General features: G+C 41.8%; 1 protein-coding gene across 2 annotated transcripts; it reads right to left on the bottom strand.

The window, feature by feature from the left end:
- Positions 1–610: 610 nt before the first annotated feature.
- On the bottom strand, positions 611–13,259 carry rnf165a (ring finger protein 165a). 2 transcript variants are annotated; one of them, XM_052051987.1, is made up of 8 exons: positions 12,819–13,259; positions 5,936–6,242; positions 5,654–5,776; positions 5,425–5,554; positions 4,477–4,581; positions 4,299–4,394; positions 4,108–4,211; positions 611–3,611 (listed from the first exon to the last, which is right to left on the bottom strand). In XM_052051987.1, the coding sequence occupies exons 1-8, from the start codon at positions 12,877–12,879 to the stop codon at positions 3,494–3,496; spliced, it is 1,044 nt and encodes a 347-aa protein (XP_051907947.1). In that variant the 5' UTR covers positions 12,880–13,259; the 3' UTR covers positions 611–3,493. The 2 variants fall into 2 exon arrangements, with proteins under 2 accessions (XP_051907947.1, XP_051907946.1); XM_052051986.1 differs by having other exon boundaries at positions 5,654–5,779; positions 12,819–13,257.
- Between the last annotated feature and the right edge of the window lie 1,760 nt (positions 13,260–15,019).

Genomic DNA, 15,019 nt, shown 5'->3' with positions numbered 1-15,019 from the left:
AAACATGCAGTTGTGCTTTTAAAAACCTTCTGTACACTGTCAAAGGAAACTCAAAGGAGAAATGAAAAAGAAGAAAAGAAAACCGTGCCTTTTTGGAAATCATTATTTCCACATGATGTAAAGCTTCCAGACAGTGAACTGAAAAGAGGTTGCCGTTGATGTGCCGTTGCACCTTCGAATTTGGAAAAAACAAAAAACAAAATGGCCAGCTTCCTGTTGAATTCTGGGCACAGTCCTTTCACTTTTTTTGTCTGAGACATGCTCACCCAATTTCATGTCCCTCTATGGCTTTTTCACTTATCTTGGCTTGACCTAATTGAATTAAGTGACCAAAAAGGCTCATCAAGTGGAAATAACAGGAGGAAAAACAAAATACAGTAATCCTGAAAAGCACAGAGTTGCCAGTGAGAGGGGTCCCTTCTCTGAACGGTGCAAATCGCAGTTTGTCCACTACATATTATGTATGTCACAGCATTGGCAAGTGTTGCATGGGATGGAATGTCAGCGAGATCCACAGCACCACTGGAAGATGGAAAGGGAGGCTTTGACGGAGCGCAGCAGCAGTAGCGCTAACAGTAATAATTCTTTTTTTGTTGTTGTTAAATATTCCTTTAGCGTATTCTCATACAGCTTCATGCAAAGCAAGATGATGAGGTAATCGTTTTTTATCATACATTTTATGCGTGTGTGTGTCGAAATAAATAAAATTATTTTTAAAAAATTAAATAGCCATAGTATCTACAGTTAGTCATAAATTATGATTGTTAAATACTTAAGGCATCTCAACGGACAACACCCTGTGTAAACTGAACACTTCGTCATCACAGGAGGAGGCAGTGTCGACACTGGCAGTGCACAAGACAAAAAAAAACGTTAAAAAAATGATACACATCATCCACGATCACAGTGCGTAAAGGGCGTTGTCACGTTTAAATGTAAATTCGTTATGTTGTTGTTTGTGCACTACGAGAGAGAGGCTGCCTCCGTCGTACGTCACATTCTAGAGCGATACAGCAGAGCAATCGGCAAAAGCAACCACAAGGAAAAGGGAGGCGGGTTGTCGCGCAAAATTCACTCACTCATTTAGAAGCCAATAAAAAGCCTGTGCTTGTTCTTTCGCTTTGAAGGAAAAAAAAGGACGCCACCTTTGTAGTTTTAAGCTGCCGGCACCACAAACACATGCAGTTTTCGTTCTGAAGCAAACAGCTAACGAGGACAGCACTAAAGCTCCTTGTATACGACTACCACTACTATTACTATACTCCAACAGTGCATGACAGCGTCCATTTTTTTGGCTTTGTGTTATCATAAGCGTCCCGTAATTCACGTTTACCGGAAGCGTTGTGCTAATATGCGCGACAAGGCAAGCACGCATGCGCAGTTTGTTTGGCAGCTTGTGTCGCAAGAAAAGGCGGGAAAGTTGGCTAGAAATTTTCCATGGGGAACTGAGCTGAGAGATTTGGGAAACATGACAGAAAATAATAATAATGACAAATTATATACAGTATAGTAATTACGATTATTGAAACCATGATGTTTTAAAGCCATTGTAAACCACCAAACCGGCGATTTGGCCTATGTCTAAATTAAACAAATAATTATTCCCAGTATTTCCCATGGAAAGATTCCACCTTTCTTTCAGCAACCCTGTTGCAACATACGACTTCATTTGAACTGTGGCGATTTGCTGACTCAGAGTCCCCTGAAGTGTCGGCACAAGCATATTGCAAAACGTCAAAACTGCACGATATATTTAAAACACGCCACATATGGCGCTCCCATTAAAGGAGGCAGCGGCGCGCCACACCTGCTTGCTGCTACTCTACGATCATAAAAGGTAAACACGGCATATTTGTTTTTCGGGAAGAAGAAAAAAGAAGAGACTTTGAGAGAATCTAGAAAGACAGCAAGCTCGCAATGGGACGTTTAAGTCATGGCTTTTAAGGACATGCTACACGGCCCGGAGGGGCCTACACTACACCAATGGTTCTCAAACTGGGGTCCTCGGGCCCCCTGGGGTCCATGAGGTGAAGCATGGGCATCTGTAAATAATTTGAATAAATGATTATGTCGTATACTGGAGTGTAAATAAAACAACACCTGCTCTCCCCTACCTTCTTGGGCCAATTAAAAGCACTGATATGCTCGTGATGCAGCATCACAAAAATGTGACCAATAATTATTATTCATTATTTTACGGTATTATTCCTAGAATAATTTTTTTTTCAAAAGGCTTAGTTTTTTGAGTAATTTCTGATCAGAAAAGGCATAATACTATGATGATAAAGTTGTATCTTTTTCTAAAAAAAAAAAATGTTAAAAACTGTATGACTTTCTTCCCTTGTCAGTTAAACTTTGACTAAAGAACCTGTAAAGTGAATTTCCGACAGCATAGTTAGCTGGCTAACTATGCCTACACTTGAAAATATTTTTTCCCTGGAGGCAACGATGTACAGAACACTAGTTTGTGTCGTGATTTAAATTCTAGAGCGAGTAGGTGAGGCCGTGGGCAACCCCTCACCCGTTTGCTGGCCACGAGTAGAGCCGGAAGCCTGTTAGCTCGCAAGCTAGCTGCTAGCTAGCACCTATTATCACGGAATGGAAAGCCTCATGACGACACGGTGGGATATATTCCAGCCACCGCAGGCTTTAATCGGATACATTTTCAGAGCCCGAGAAATGTAAGGACGCATTCAGAAAACACAAACAAAGCGTTTAGAGAGCGAGGTATGATTTTGAGACCTCATTTGACATGGTCGGTGATTATTTTCTCCATTATTAAATTTGGCAGGGTTGATAACAGTCTTTTCTATTGAGTGTCAAATTTAGAAGACATTTCTTTTCACTTTACAGGGACTTCAATATATTTTGACTTGATCTTACGACTTATGAGTTTTTAATCTATTCAACAAAATACATATACTTTCTTGAAATGATTACTACTTTTTTTAAATAAAAAAAAAATACAACCTAATTCAGATAAGATAACATTCCCCCCTACCCCTGTGAGATAACATTAATTCTGACCTTTTCCCACCCTCAAAAATCGGTAACTTTTTAATTCCTATGACATTTAGGGCTACAAATGTTAATTATGTTGAATTGATGTTGTAACAAGAAAAAAAAATCACTGTCAAGGATCCCTGGACCCAAAAAGTTTGAGAACCCCTGCACCACACCACCACCACCAGCACGTAAAACCAGCAAGCTACAATGAAACCCTGTGTACACGACTTGTTAGTGTGTGCGGATGTGCTTGTGTTATAGAAAGAGAGAAAAAAGATGGGGAGGGGGCAAGAAGAGCGAGAAATTGAGTTCTCCTGCACTTCTACTCCCTGGCTTGGCTCAGTAAAGCGAGAGTCCAGAAGGGGAAAAAAAAATATGTCACGTCAAAAGTCAGGAGACATTTCGCAAAAGCACCCATGAGGGAGGGGGTAGGGGGTGGAAGAAAGCAGGAGCTTGGTAGGAAACAGTGTGGGGGTGGAAAATCTCATCAGCTGTCGGGGTGCAGCTGCGTCTCGATGTCAACTCGACAGATTGGACACTTCCTGCTGGTCGCCAGCCATTGGTCCACGCAGCCTTGGTGGAAGAGGTGCATGCAGGGTAACCTCCTGTGGGACACAAGGACGACGAGCGGGGGGTGTTCACTCACTCGGGCTACTCCAATGGGGAGTTGGGTTTTGCACTGTCAGGCGTAACGACATGCGCTCTGCCCACTAATCAATCCGAGAGACAGCTGAGGATGCAAACACATGTCGCAACCCGAGCCCTGTCCCCCCACAAGCCCGCCCTCCAACCTAAAAAGTCAACTTGGACCCTTACAAGTTCAGTTTGTTAAATTTGGCCGCCGGAGCTAAAGCAGGCTACATACTGAGCAGCATAGCGACTATAACTATCATGTGTGTGTCATCCATAGACCAAATGCGCTTTATTATTTTCCATTCCATAGAAGTGATTTAAATCATAAATGTTGGCTTCGATGGTTCAAAAGACATTTTAGTGGATATTTTCCTCCAGCAGCTAGAATATTTAGATTCGATCCGTCCCAACAATAAAACCTCAGGTATAAAACGTACAGTACTCATGTATTTTCGACAAATGGCTGACCTGACGTCTTCGCCGTCCTCCAACATGGACAAGCAGATGGTGCACTTCTCATCCACATCCGTCTCCTCCTCTTCCTCCCCGAGCCTCAGCTGCAAGGGCTTCCTCTGTTCTCGGGAAGCAGAAGGATGGAGTCAAAAGGCCCTTCCGACGAGGCGTCCGTGTCGATTAGCATTCCGTTTGCACGACGTTACCTTTTTGTATTTGTGTGGGAAGGTAAATCGCTCGATGGTGGTCTGCACCGCACCTCTGTTTACGCTGCCCAGACGGTCCTCCAACTGAAGAAGCTCCTGGAAGAAACAAGTTTGTTAGAGCAGACGCAGTAGGTTCTAATACTCAACTTAAAAAAATAAAATATAATACACGTTTTACCTCATAGCTCTCCCGGACCGCAGTAGCATGCCTGGAGGGGTTCAGACTTTGCAGTGCCAACAGGTGCAGCTGGGGGTATGGGTAGTTTCTGATTTCATGCACAACCTAGCAAAAACAAGAGCTCTCCTTTACATCCCTGCACTTAAGAGACAGCTCAATGCTAAAGTCTGTCTTGGTTGCGCAGGAGGACTGAGTCCCAATAATTACGGTTCAACGAGTAGTCCAAAAACTGGCAACATTACAAACACCAGAGGAGTATTACATTTACTTTACAAGACGCAACCAAAACCCTTTCAAATCGACCAATGGGTCCAAACTAAATAAATGAAGCAAACACAACAAATACAGAAACATCAAGCATATATTCATGTGTGACCATTCACAAATTCACTTTTTCGTTGTTTCTATAGAATCTTTTCCTAGCGGTTTTCAGAAAAACTCACCTATTTGCATTTTGTGTGCCCTTTCAGAAGCGCGGTAAATATTTTTCTCCTAGCAATATAGACAAAAGTGGTACCAAGGAAGTATTTGTATGCTGAATCCATTTTGACTGAAAATCAAGCTTTGTATGTCAGGGAGCAAAAAGGTTTAGCTGCATGTGCGCATATAAATGCACCACAGTGGTTTTTTTTTTTCAATCCAATCATCTGGAATTCATTTATTTTTAGGGGCTGTGCTACATGAGGAGTTTGGAATAACATTTTGGGGTGTCATATCATAAGTGGTACACTTAACTCATTCACTCCCAAAGACGTTACGTCTTTTCAGAATTGGTTTGTACTGAATGAGTTAAGGGCGACAGAGATGCCAAACATTAATGGTACACTATGTAGGCCATCTTTGTGAAATACACCACAGTGGGACTCGAGGCAGCGCTAGTATTTAAAAAAAAAAACAAGCAGATTTTGATGTTTAGCCGACTACCCCGAATAAGCGTTAAGTACAGACCACTTGTGCGGAGGACGTGTTCCTGGGGAAGTGGTGCATTCGGGGGGAGGCCAGGTAGTGTTGGTAGTGTTGCGGCAGCTGCTGGAGGTGGTACTGGTGGTGAGGGAGACCGGCGTCGACGCTGAGATCCCTGCCGGGCAAGACAGACGAGCCGCTAAGTCCACGCGGCATGACAGGCAAACAGGGGGTGCATCGGCGACGGCGGCGACACTTGAAGTTGCTGACTCACCAGTCGGTGCCTTCGGCGAGGTACCTGGGCTGCTGTGTCACCGGCGGCGGGGCGTGGAGGGTTGGGGAGTACTCGTAAGCTGAGCGCAGCCGGTGGGGGTTGAGGGGAACTCGTTCCTGGGTCCTTCTGTCAGCCGTGAGCGGGTAAAGAAGCATTTTCGCATGTGAAATGAAATAATCTTCAACAACCAAGTGTCCAGATGCCTCAATTCGACTCTTGCAAAAAAAGACAAAATTGTCATATGTGTCACCCAAAGAAAAAAAAATAAAAATAAACAAACACCTGGAGTGTGGGATGATCCGGCGGTGCTGCGCCTCGAGAAGCTGCTGTTGGATGAGGTATTGCTGGTGTAAGGCCTGAGGTAGGAACGGAGGCCCCGACATGTCCTGGAATTGTGGGGCGGCGGCGGCGGGCAGGGCGGCGAGGGGTGGATGGTGCGCGGTGGGGAGGTGGGCGGCCAAACCCGTCTGAGCGGGCTGGCCGGCGTGTCCTAAAGGGAACTCGGCTGAGATGGGCGCCTGCGGGGCGCCCAGGTGAAAATGTCGGCAGGAGGTAGCATGGCTGTGTTGGTGCCTGGTGAAGTGTGCACCTGTGTGGTCAGAAAACATCCATTTTTTTTTCTTCTTCAAACAAACCACGGAGGAGGAAGGCTGAAAAGACATTCAGCTGCCAACATGCTTTCTCCTCATCTCTTGCGCATTGTGTATTATAGTTGTATTTTTTTGTTTGTTTGTTTTTTAAAGCGGCTGCTGGCACCTTCACAAGGGAGTTGCAGCAGATCGAGGGGGGAAAAAAACAAGAAGAGATATTAATCAGTACCAGTCAATTCTAGACCAAGTCTGAAAAGACGTTTAAAAACGTCTTTGGGAGTGAATGAGTTAAAAAACTTGTATTGCTTGTGTCAGAAAACACAGATAGGTAAACAATTCACAGACTTGACATTTCCCAAAGGCCTTGTGATTAGTTTTGAAAATGCTTATACAATGAAGCTAATAAAAAAATATATATAAGGGCCTAAGCCCAGGCCAATGTTGAGATTCAAACCTGGGACCACCTTGCTGCGAGGCAACAGTGAACCACAAACCGCTGGGCTGCGCTCTAATCACTTGGATTTAAATGAGGTCCGGCGAAAGCCCTCGAATAGTCTCGAGCGGGTCGATAAAGAGTCGGCAGCCTCCTGCGTCTCTTTCGAGCGGAGAATCGATGAGATTGTAAAGCAGTCCCACTGAATCGTCTCTGTATTGACTCGCGTTCGATAATCAGTGACGGTGGCTGCGGCTTGAGAGACAGAAGGGAAGGTAGAAGGCCTCGGAGGGGACAAATTATTTCCAAGTAGCTCACAGCTCTGCCCGGGGGTTGTGGAATGAGAAGCTGGAGTTAGTCGTATAGTTGTCATGGCAACATATGAATCAAAAATAGCCCATGCAATACAGTGTGCGCGTGCATTTTTGGGATGGGATGCATCTAATCCGGTGATTCCCAAACGCTGTTTTGCAGCACTTTAATGTGCCGTGTGTATCAAATGTTGTCTCTTTGTTCATCTATCTATGCCAGCGATGTATACTGACAAGCAGAACTTTGAGATGAGCTTCCACTAGATGGCAGAAGATTCAATAAAACGCGCTGCAACGGAAGAATCGATGTCGAAATGGCGAAGAGCTATTGCGGACAACGTGGCACTCTAAAATGCTGAACAATTCGCTGTTCAAATTTGCCTGAGCAAGCGGTGCAGAAACGTTAGACTTTGTGTTATTGTAAATATCAAATCATTTATCTGTGGGCATTGATAGTTGACATATTGCGGCGGTGGCTGCAGTAACGAGGCCCGTTAGACTTTTAATTCCTTCTTTGGATCTGTTTGGTGCAGAGTACAACCCCATGGAGCCCACCCTATGGTGTGTCCTCACTTGACTGATTTTTCCCGAAAGCTCCACCCACGCCCAATTGACGCAGTCTGACATGACCAGCCCACCCCTCCACCCGACACCTCCCCCATTACTCCCTGCTGCTCCCATCACTGCAACCACACAATCACACCTCCTCTCTCCTCAGCATAATCCCTTTCTGCTGTCTGGTGCAGCGCTATCCCATCATGCAATGCTCTTCTCTCTCCCTCTCTCTCAGCCTGTGCGTTATGCATGCATCTGTCAGAATGGGCATATTTACAATTTCTTGGACCGTTTTTTATGATGCAGGCCCACTGCTTTGTATTGAGCTGTGGTTGTTTTTAAAGTGCTCCGTAAAAAAAAGAAAAAAAAAGCTGATATATTTGCTGGAAGCTGTTGAGTTACTTTCCTGCAAGAACGGCAAGAGGTGGACACGGGTTGGTTATCCCTTTGTCATCCAATTCAGGACCATTTATTCGTTCACTGCCACTATAAGTCGCTGGCAGAGATAGAAAAACCAAATCATCTAAATGCAAAAACGATTATAGTGATCAATAACGCTAGGTGCATACTGTATACAAGAGATTGATGACTTTTGTTATTTTTAAGAGTAGACTCATCCCGAACGGAAACAAAAACCATCAGCACAAATCCAAGATATGAAAAGTACTGTGGTTTTTGGGAACCGTTCCACCCCCAATTATTTAATTTTACCCCTAATGATTGACACACGAAAAAGTCTCAAGGCACTAAGCACAAAACTGAACAGGTCATCAGGCTTTTTGGTTTGAAGATGTCATTTTAGGTTTCATTCCACCAAAAAAGTTTGAACCCCTGGCACTGTTTTGACTGATTGAGACAACATTAGATGGACGTCGATCATAAAAGGTGACATGAAAAAGTTCCAATGACCCGTGTCTGAAATGGAACAAAAAGTCAGTTGTGTTTCAAAGAAGCCATTTTGTTGGGTTCATTTTTTGTGATGCTAAGTTGCAATGTCATCTAATGCGGGCCAGGCATGACATCGTTATTGTTATTTATTTATTTTTATTATTATTTTTTATTAACCCTTGACACCATCTTCACTGATCAACACACAATTAGGGTGGACATGTCCATTATAAGACGACACACAAAAAATTCTCAAGGACCCATGCCTGAAACTGAAAAAGGAAGTTCACCATCTTGGTTTGAAGCAGCCATTTTGTTCAAATCAGCCCCACTATCTAAAACAAGATGTGAAGACGCTCAGTCGTAAAAATTAAAAATAAAATTCAAAAGCATGACTTGAAAAAATGTGTGAAATCATTTCAAAGATTTGCCAATTTAAAAAAAACAAAAAAAGGGGGGGGGGGCTCCCATTTACCCCCACTTGGAGCCTTCATTACAATTATTTCCCAAATAATACAAACAACAGATCAACTGCTGCTTGTATAATGTAGCTGTCATTTTTATTTCGGTTATTTCATGGGGGGGAAACGCTCCGAAATTATTTTAAAAAAATAGTGGTGTTAATTGCATTCAATTGGGAGTTTCTACCATAAAAATTAACCAATTTCAAAGTGTGCGCAGCAGCGAGTTGCATCGACTGTTGGGGAACAGCTGAAAAATGGCAGAACATAAAGAGTGAGGGGAAATGTCTCAGTGACAGCACAGTGTGGTGGGAGGAGGAGGAGGAGGAGGAGGAGGAGGAGGAAGGTGGGGGTAAAAGGGCAGTGTGGAGGGAGCGGGGTGGGGGGGAGGCGACATGGAAAAATCAGCAAAAAGCACACTGAAGGTTAGGAAGAAAACTACAGTCTTTATTGGAAAATATTAGTATAAATATAGGTGTGGCACTGTGAGAGAATAATATAAAAATAGAGAGCCATTTGCTCCTGCATAAGCACAATAATACCATGCAAATTAATTAAAGAGGCGGAAGGCAAGGCCCGACCATGCTTCTCTGGAGGGTTAACACGACAGAAGCGGCATCCAATGAGTAGATGTGTATGCCTTTTACAGCACAGTTCAATACAGCAGGGACATTTCGACACAAGAGAGTAACATTGGAATCTGCGCTTCCATGTGGAGAAAAAAAAGAAAAAGAAAATGGACCATGCATTATAGGACCTAGTCATACAACAATATGGAGGTATCAAAACAAAGAATTTATTAAAGAAAACAAAAGGACATTTGGATTCTATTTTTTTTCTCTTTCTTCAAAAAAAAGAGCTCTACAGCAGCGCAGGATACACATCCCTGTAAAATGGATAGCATTGTGACGCAGGCTGTGCCTGGCTATAAAAACACAGGAGGGGCTTTGATGAACAGTCTAACGTGCCAATTTGATGTGTTTGGGGGGGGGGGGGTGACTGAAGGGAATGTGCAGGAAGGTTGGATAGGCACACGCTCATCGGACACAATGTTGGGTCAACAATCCAGCATATGAGCTGCATCAGGATGTCGTTGCGAGGATAATCAAGCTCAGTTTTGATTAAGAATGCCAGTTAGGATAAGAATTTTGATTTTGATTTGTTTTATTTTTTTGGTGCTATCTAGACAATGTAGTTTTTAAAAATTGCTATAATTTTCCCCCCAATTAGTAGTTGCGAGGCAAAGTTTATATAACTAAATATGGGCATAAGACACACTTCACTAGCTAACAACAATTTTCCCTCCCAACAAAAATGTGATTCCTGATTTATATTTAGATTTTTTTGTTTAATTGTTAACTTGTGATTGAGCCCTATGAACATTTTTACCTATTATGAATTTTATATTTTGATTTTTTTATTTAATTGTTAACTTGTGATTGAGCCCTATGAACATTTTTACCTGTTATGAATTTTATATTTAGATTTTTCAAATTAATTATTAACTTGTGAATGAGCCCTATGAACATTTTTACCGATTATGAATTTTATATTAAGATTTAGATTTTTTAATTTAATTTTTAACTTGTGACTGAGCCCTATGAACTCTTACTAGTGTATAATACCTTTAAAAATCTAAAATTGACAGATTTCGGAATTGAAAACATGTTTTCTTACAGTAGGTTTAAAAATGTGCTCAATTTTTTGCCAAGCCTCTTGTTTTGAAGTAGAGTTCCTGGGGCGCAATCATCAGTGCAAGTGAAGAACAAAAAAAATGTCACCACTTTTTCAGCTATTCCTCTCTGACTGTTTCAATCAAAAGTGAGCATTATTATCTCTTTCAGATTTCACTAGCTGGGAAAACACCAATCAAAAACTTGTGCTTGTTCTTTTTGTGATGATTTTCTTTTTTTTTTTTTTTTTTTTTTTTAGTGGGGAGGGTTTGGGTGCATCTTTCGATGATGGCCAGCTCAATCAAGCCTTCTGTTGGCTATGATCGACGCAGCATTTGGAGAAGGGACGAGGAGAAGGGGAGTGATGTTATCGAGGGGGTGGGTGTCAAAATGTATCCACTTTACAGGAATTTACAGCTGAATGTCATCTACCGACACATAAAATGGGAGAATCACAAAGTCTAGAAGCAGTCGAGATAGTATGGGTTATTCACTAAAGACACTTGTGTCAATCAAGATGCTGTACAAGATGTTATTCTTGAGTTACTACCAAGGACTACTTGGGCTGCACTGAAAAAAACAATTACGATTTTATGATGGTAATTTTTATTTTTTTTAGTTGGATTTTTCAAAAGATAATGTTTTTATTTTATTTTAAATCTGTATTAACTCATATTCTTACAACTTAAATCTAAAAAAGGTCGACATTTATTAATTTTGAAAGCATGTTACTCAAAAACATGACTTTGCTCTTGAAATGTACGCTAGGACATTGAAATACAATTTCTTAAAACATACATTTACGATCATAAATAAAGCTTTTATTCTAAAAAATATTCAAATAGATGGAGAAACTATGCAATACTATATACATCTTTATTCTCCTAATATTATGACTCCAATCTTGAAAAACTACGTGTTTCTCAACAAAATCGAGCCTGGTTATATTGACATTATTCTAAAAAATCTACGGTTTCTCATTTCACAATATTGTGACATAGTGTGAAAGATTTTTTTCCAAACACTCTTTTTCCTTAAAAATAGCTGGAATTTTCTCTCAATATTATGACCTTAACCTTGAAAATATTTTTCCCTAAAATACAGACATTTATACTCATATTAATTCTCAAAAATCTAACTTTCTTCTATTGACTTAAATTTTGAAAAGTTGTAGATTTTTCTTAATAATATCATCATGTATATAGCTCATATTTCAACGTTATTTTTGAAAATGTGTAAACTCTTTTTTAAATTAATTTTTGCAGCATTTTTGTTCTTGACAATAAATCCTAGTGCTTTTTTCAAGTGGCCCAAATACTCTTTGGTAAGAAACACAACAGAGAGCATGATTTTTGATTTGCCAATGTTTGTCTTCAGATGGAAGAGAGGAAATGAGAAAGAAGGGGCAAGTAGAAAAGAAGGAGCAACAAGATGAAGGATAAAAAGAAGTTGTGTGTTTTTTGTCACCCCCCCCCCCACCCCCACCACATAACCAGCTAGATGCAGATAGAAAAACAGGCAGAGGCTATACACGGGCAGACAGCAGCAGATGATCGTTAGCTACACAATGGAGAGGAGAGGGGACACAAAGGTCTGAGAAATGCGGAATGTGGAGCCAGCCTCGATACTATGGAACAGGGAAAAAAAGAAAACACAAATAAAAGCACAATGAAATCATCGGTGCCACACTTGTATGCATGTAGTAGTCACAGCAGCAGTTGTAGTAGTCATAAAGATTATAGATGAAGGCCTCCCTTTTGACGTCGATTCACTTGTCAATTCTAAATCTTTGATGGTTCTTTTAAGTACAGTATTTCGTTTTCCTATCGATTTCAAAGAGCTAAAAGACGCAAGTAGACGACCGGGGTTGGGGGGGGGGGTGAGCCGAGGCACACACGTCACTCGTCATCTTGACTGTGGCGGCTATGAATATTAAAATCTTCACGTCGTAGGGCTGACGTTGACGTATAAAAAGCAAACATGGGGGATGAGGGGGGGGGGGGGGGGTTAAGAGGTGCGGCCATTTGCTGCTTTCACCCCCAGAAAGAAAGAAAAATAATTCTCCAAATTAAACATTTTTGCCATGGCACGTATGTTTGAAAATGACATGACGCTAGTTAGCAACGCGGCTAATGTTAGCGATGCTCGTTCGCGAGCAGGTGTCTGTCTATCATTTAATTGCTGAGAATATTTCCCCGACCCTCAATCTTTTTAATAAAAGCGGTTCCGAAAAGGTAACGAAAGGTGCTCATACCTCTATTTCTAACCGAGCCGAAGACGGGGAGAACCAGATATCCGACATGGACCAACACCATCCTGCGTCCTCCTTTGTTGAGCCGAGGCAGACAGATGGTCCATAGAAGTGATCCGCTCCAGTCGCCCCCCTCTGCCTGAACGCGAGGTTCACGCGAACGTACGCAGACCCCCACCCCGAAAAAGAAAACACGTCAACCAATCACCGGACCCAGCAGAGGAGCAAGCCCCGAACCACTACACCGCCCCTCTTTGGGCTTTTTCAAACGGCTGCTAATATGGACTCTCCGCGTAGTACTCGGTTAACGACGGAGTTCCGTTCCTACACTGGCAATGTAACTCAAATTTACGCTAACACAGTGGAAAGATGATTACTGTTAATATTTGCATGGGAAAAGCAGTCGTTGGCCCTCAGAATAATATACGAATTTCATCACAAATATAACTTTTTTTAAATAGAAAACTTTATTTGGTGTACCTTGTAAAAAAATAACCGACTTTTTTTAAACAAAGGGAAATAACGTTTTTTTTTCAAAAAAAAAAAAAACAAACAAAAACCCCGACTGTACTGGTAACATTTTAATTTGAATCACTACACAAAACATTTTTATTTTGAAAATGTACCACCAACACTATGCTCGTAAATGTACAACTTTCGTTTTGTGTTTTTTTGCATATTGCGACTTCAGGCTCCAAAATAGGGCGCCAAACAAACTTTTTTTTTTTACGAGGAGTGCAGAGGGCAGGGTGGGGGCCCTGGACATCACCTGAGGGAAGGGGCATGTCGCTAACTGCACTGTGGCCACACCCCACCGCCCCAAAGGGAAGACCAACATTTTCAATGATAGTCCCTCCTCGGGGCATCCAGGTTCCCCGATGGAAATTAGCAATGATCATCTGCCAGGGCTGAAAAGTTTGTCTTGTATAACAGGCATCTGCTTCTCACGCAGGGGGCATTAAAAACCTACCCTCGCCACCCCCAAAGACAGTGAAGACAGTCATCAAGTACACAAAAAAATGGCACAACAGTGACATGAAAAAAAAGACTCTCTCCAAAATTGATGAAAATATGGCAAAAGCACCAGTGAAGGGGCGGCAAGAAATTTAGTCAAGTACAGGCATCGATGCCTGGCAATTTATCTGTTTACCTTTACTCCCCTCCCCACTTTTTTTTAAATAATTGAGATGTACAAATAATTATGATAATTAAAGGATGAAAAAGGTTTTTAAATTATCTTGCCTTCATGTTTTTTTTTACATCACAAAAAAATGGAAATTGGAACAGGGGTGTGTAGATTTTATTTAGATATCCAATGTAAACCAATAAATCAATTCCGTTTCATCATGTTCCGACTACCCAGGGATGACTTGACAAATCTCACAACAAACCTTGCCTTGAGTTGTGAGCCTGGGGGCTGAGGGAGCAGATGGGCTCGGGAGAGCAAGAGGGGGTCACTAAAGTCTGTCCCATATGTCGTCTCCTTACACTTCCCACCGTCTCTCACGTCCAGTCTGCAGTGCACCAAACAAAGAAGTCGGGCACACAGACATCCAGTATAATGGATCGCTGTAAGTGCAGCTCAACAACAAATACGTCTCCCGATTCACTGCTCTAGGACACACAATACTGCCAACTACTTGCGTAAACGTACACGTCTTCTCTTTTTAATGCACAAAACTACATTCAAGTCATATATGTGAGTAGATCACAGCAACTTGCGAGTAAATTGGCTGAAAAAAAACCAAACACAAACGAGCGCTTCTTCTAACTTGTCATTATGATTTGGATTACAAATTTTATCATTCTGGATCACAATCTAAAATTTGGATCCAAATTGAGTGATGTGCTTTCCAATCCGGTTGATCATTTTGAGCAAAATCCTCAAATCCTCTTTTGGTTTTCAACGCTTACTGGCCAAGGTATGCACCTCCAAACTAGATAGAAGCTACCAAAAATTGGTGGGAGTGCATTTCACTATTTTACATTTTAGTGAGGCACAAACAATTTATTTGAATCACTGCAGGAATTGCAAGAAAATACATTTGCAGAGGCAGTTTTACGCTTCATTTTAAGCCTCAGATTGTCCAAACTTCTTCTTCTCTTTTTTTTTTAATGCCGTGGAACTAAGAACCTAGCCATCATAGTCATATTAGCATACAGCTGATGTTGCGCCCTGAGGAATGAAAAGATGTGACTGAAGG

The sequence above is a fragment of the Hippocampus zosterae genome, chromosome 18 (assembly GCF_025434085.1).
Source record: "Hippocampus zosterae strain Florida chromosome 18, ASM2543408v3, whole genome shotgun sequence".
NCBI lineage: Eukaryota > Metazoa > Chordata > Actinopteri > Syngnathiformes > Syngnathidae > Hippocampus > Hippocampus zosterae.
The sequence above is the reverse complement of the archived record's forward strand: the minus strand, read 5'-3'. Positions and strand labels throughout refer to the sequence as shown.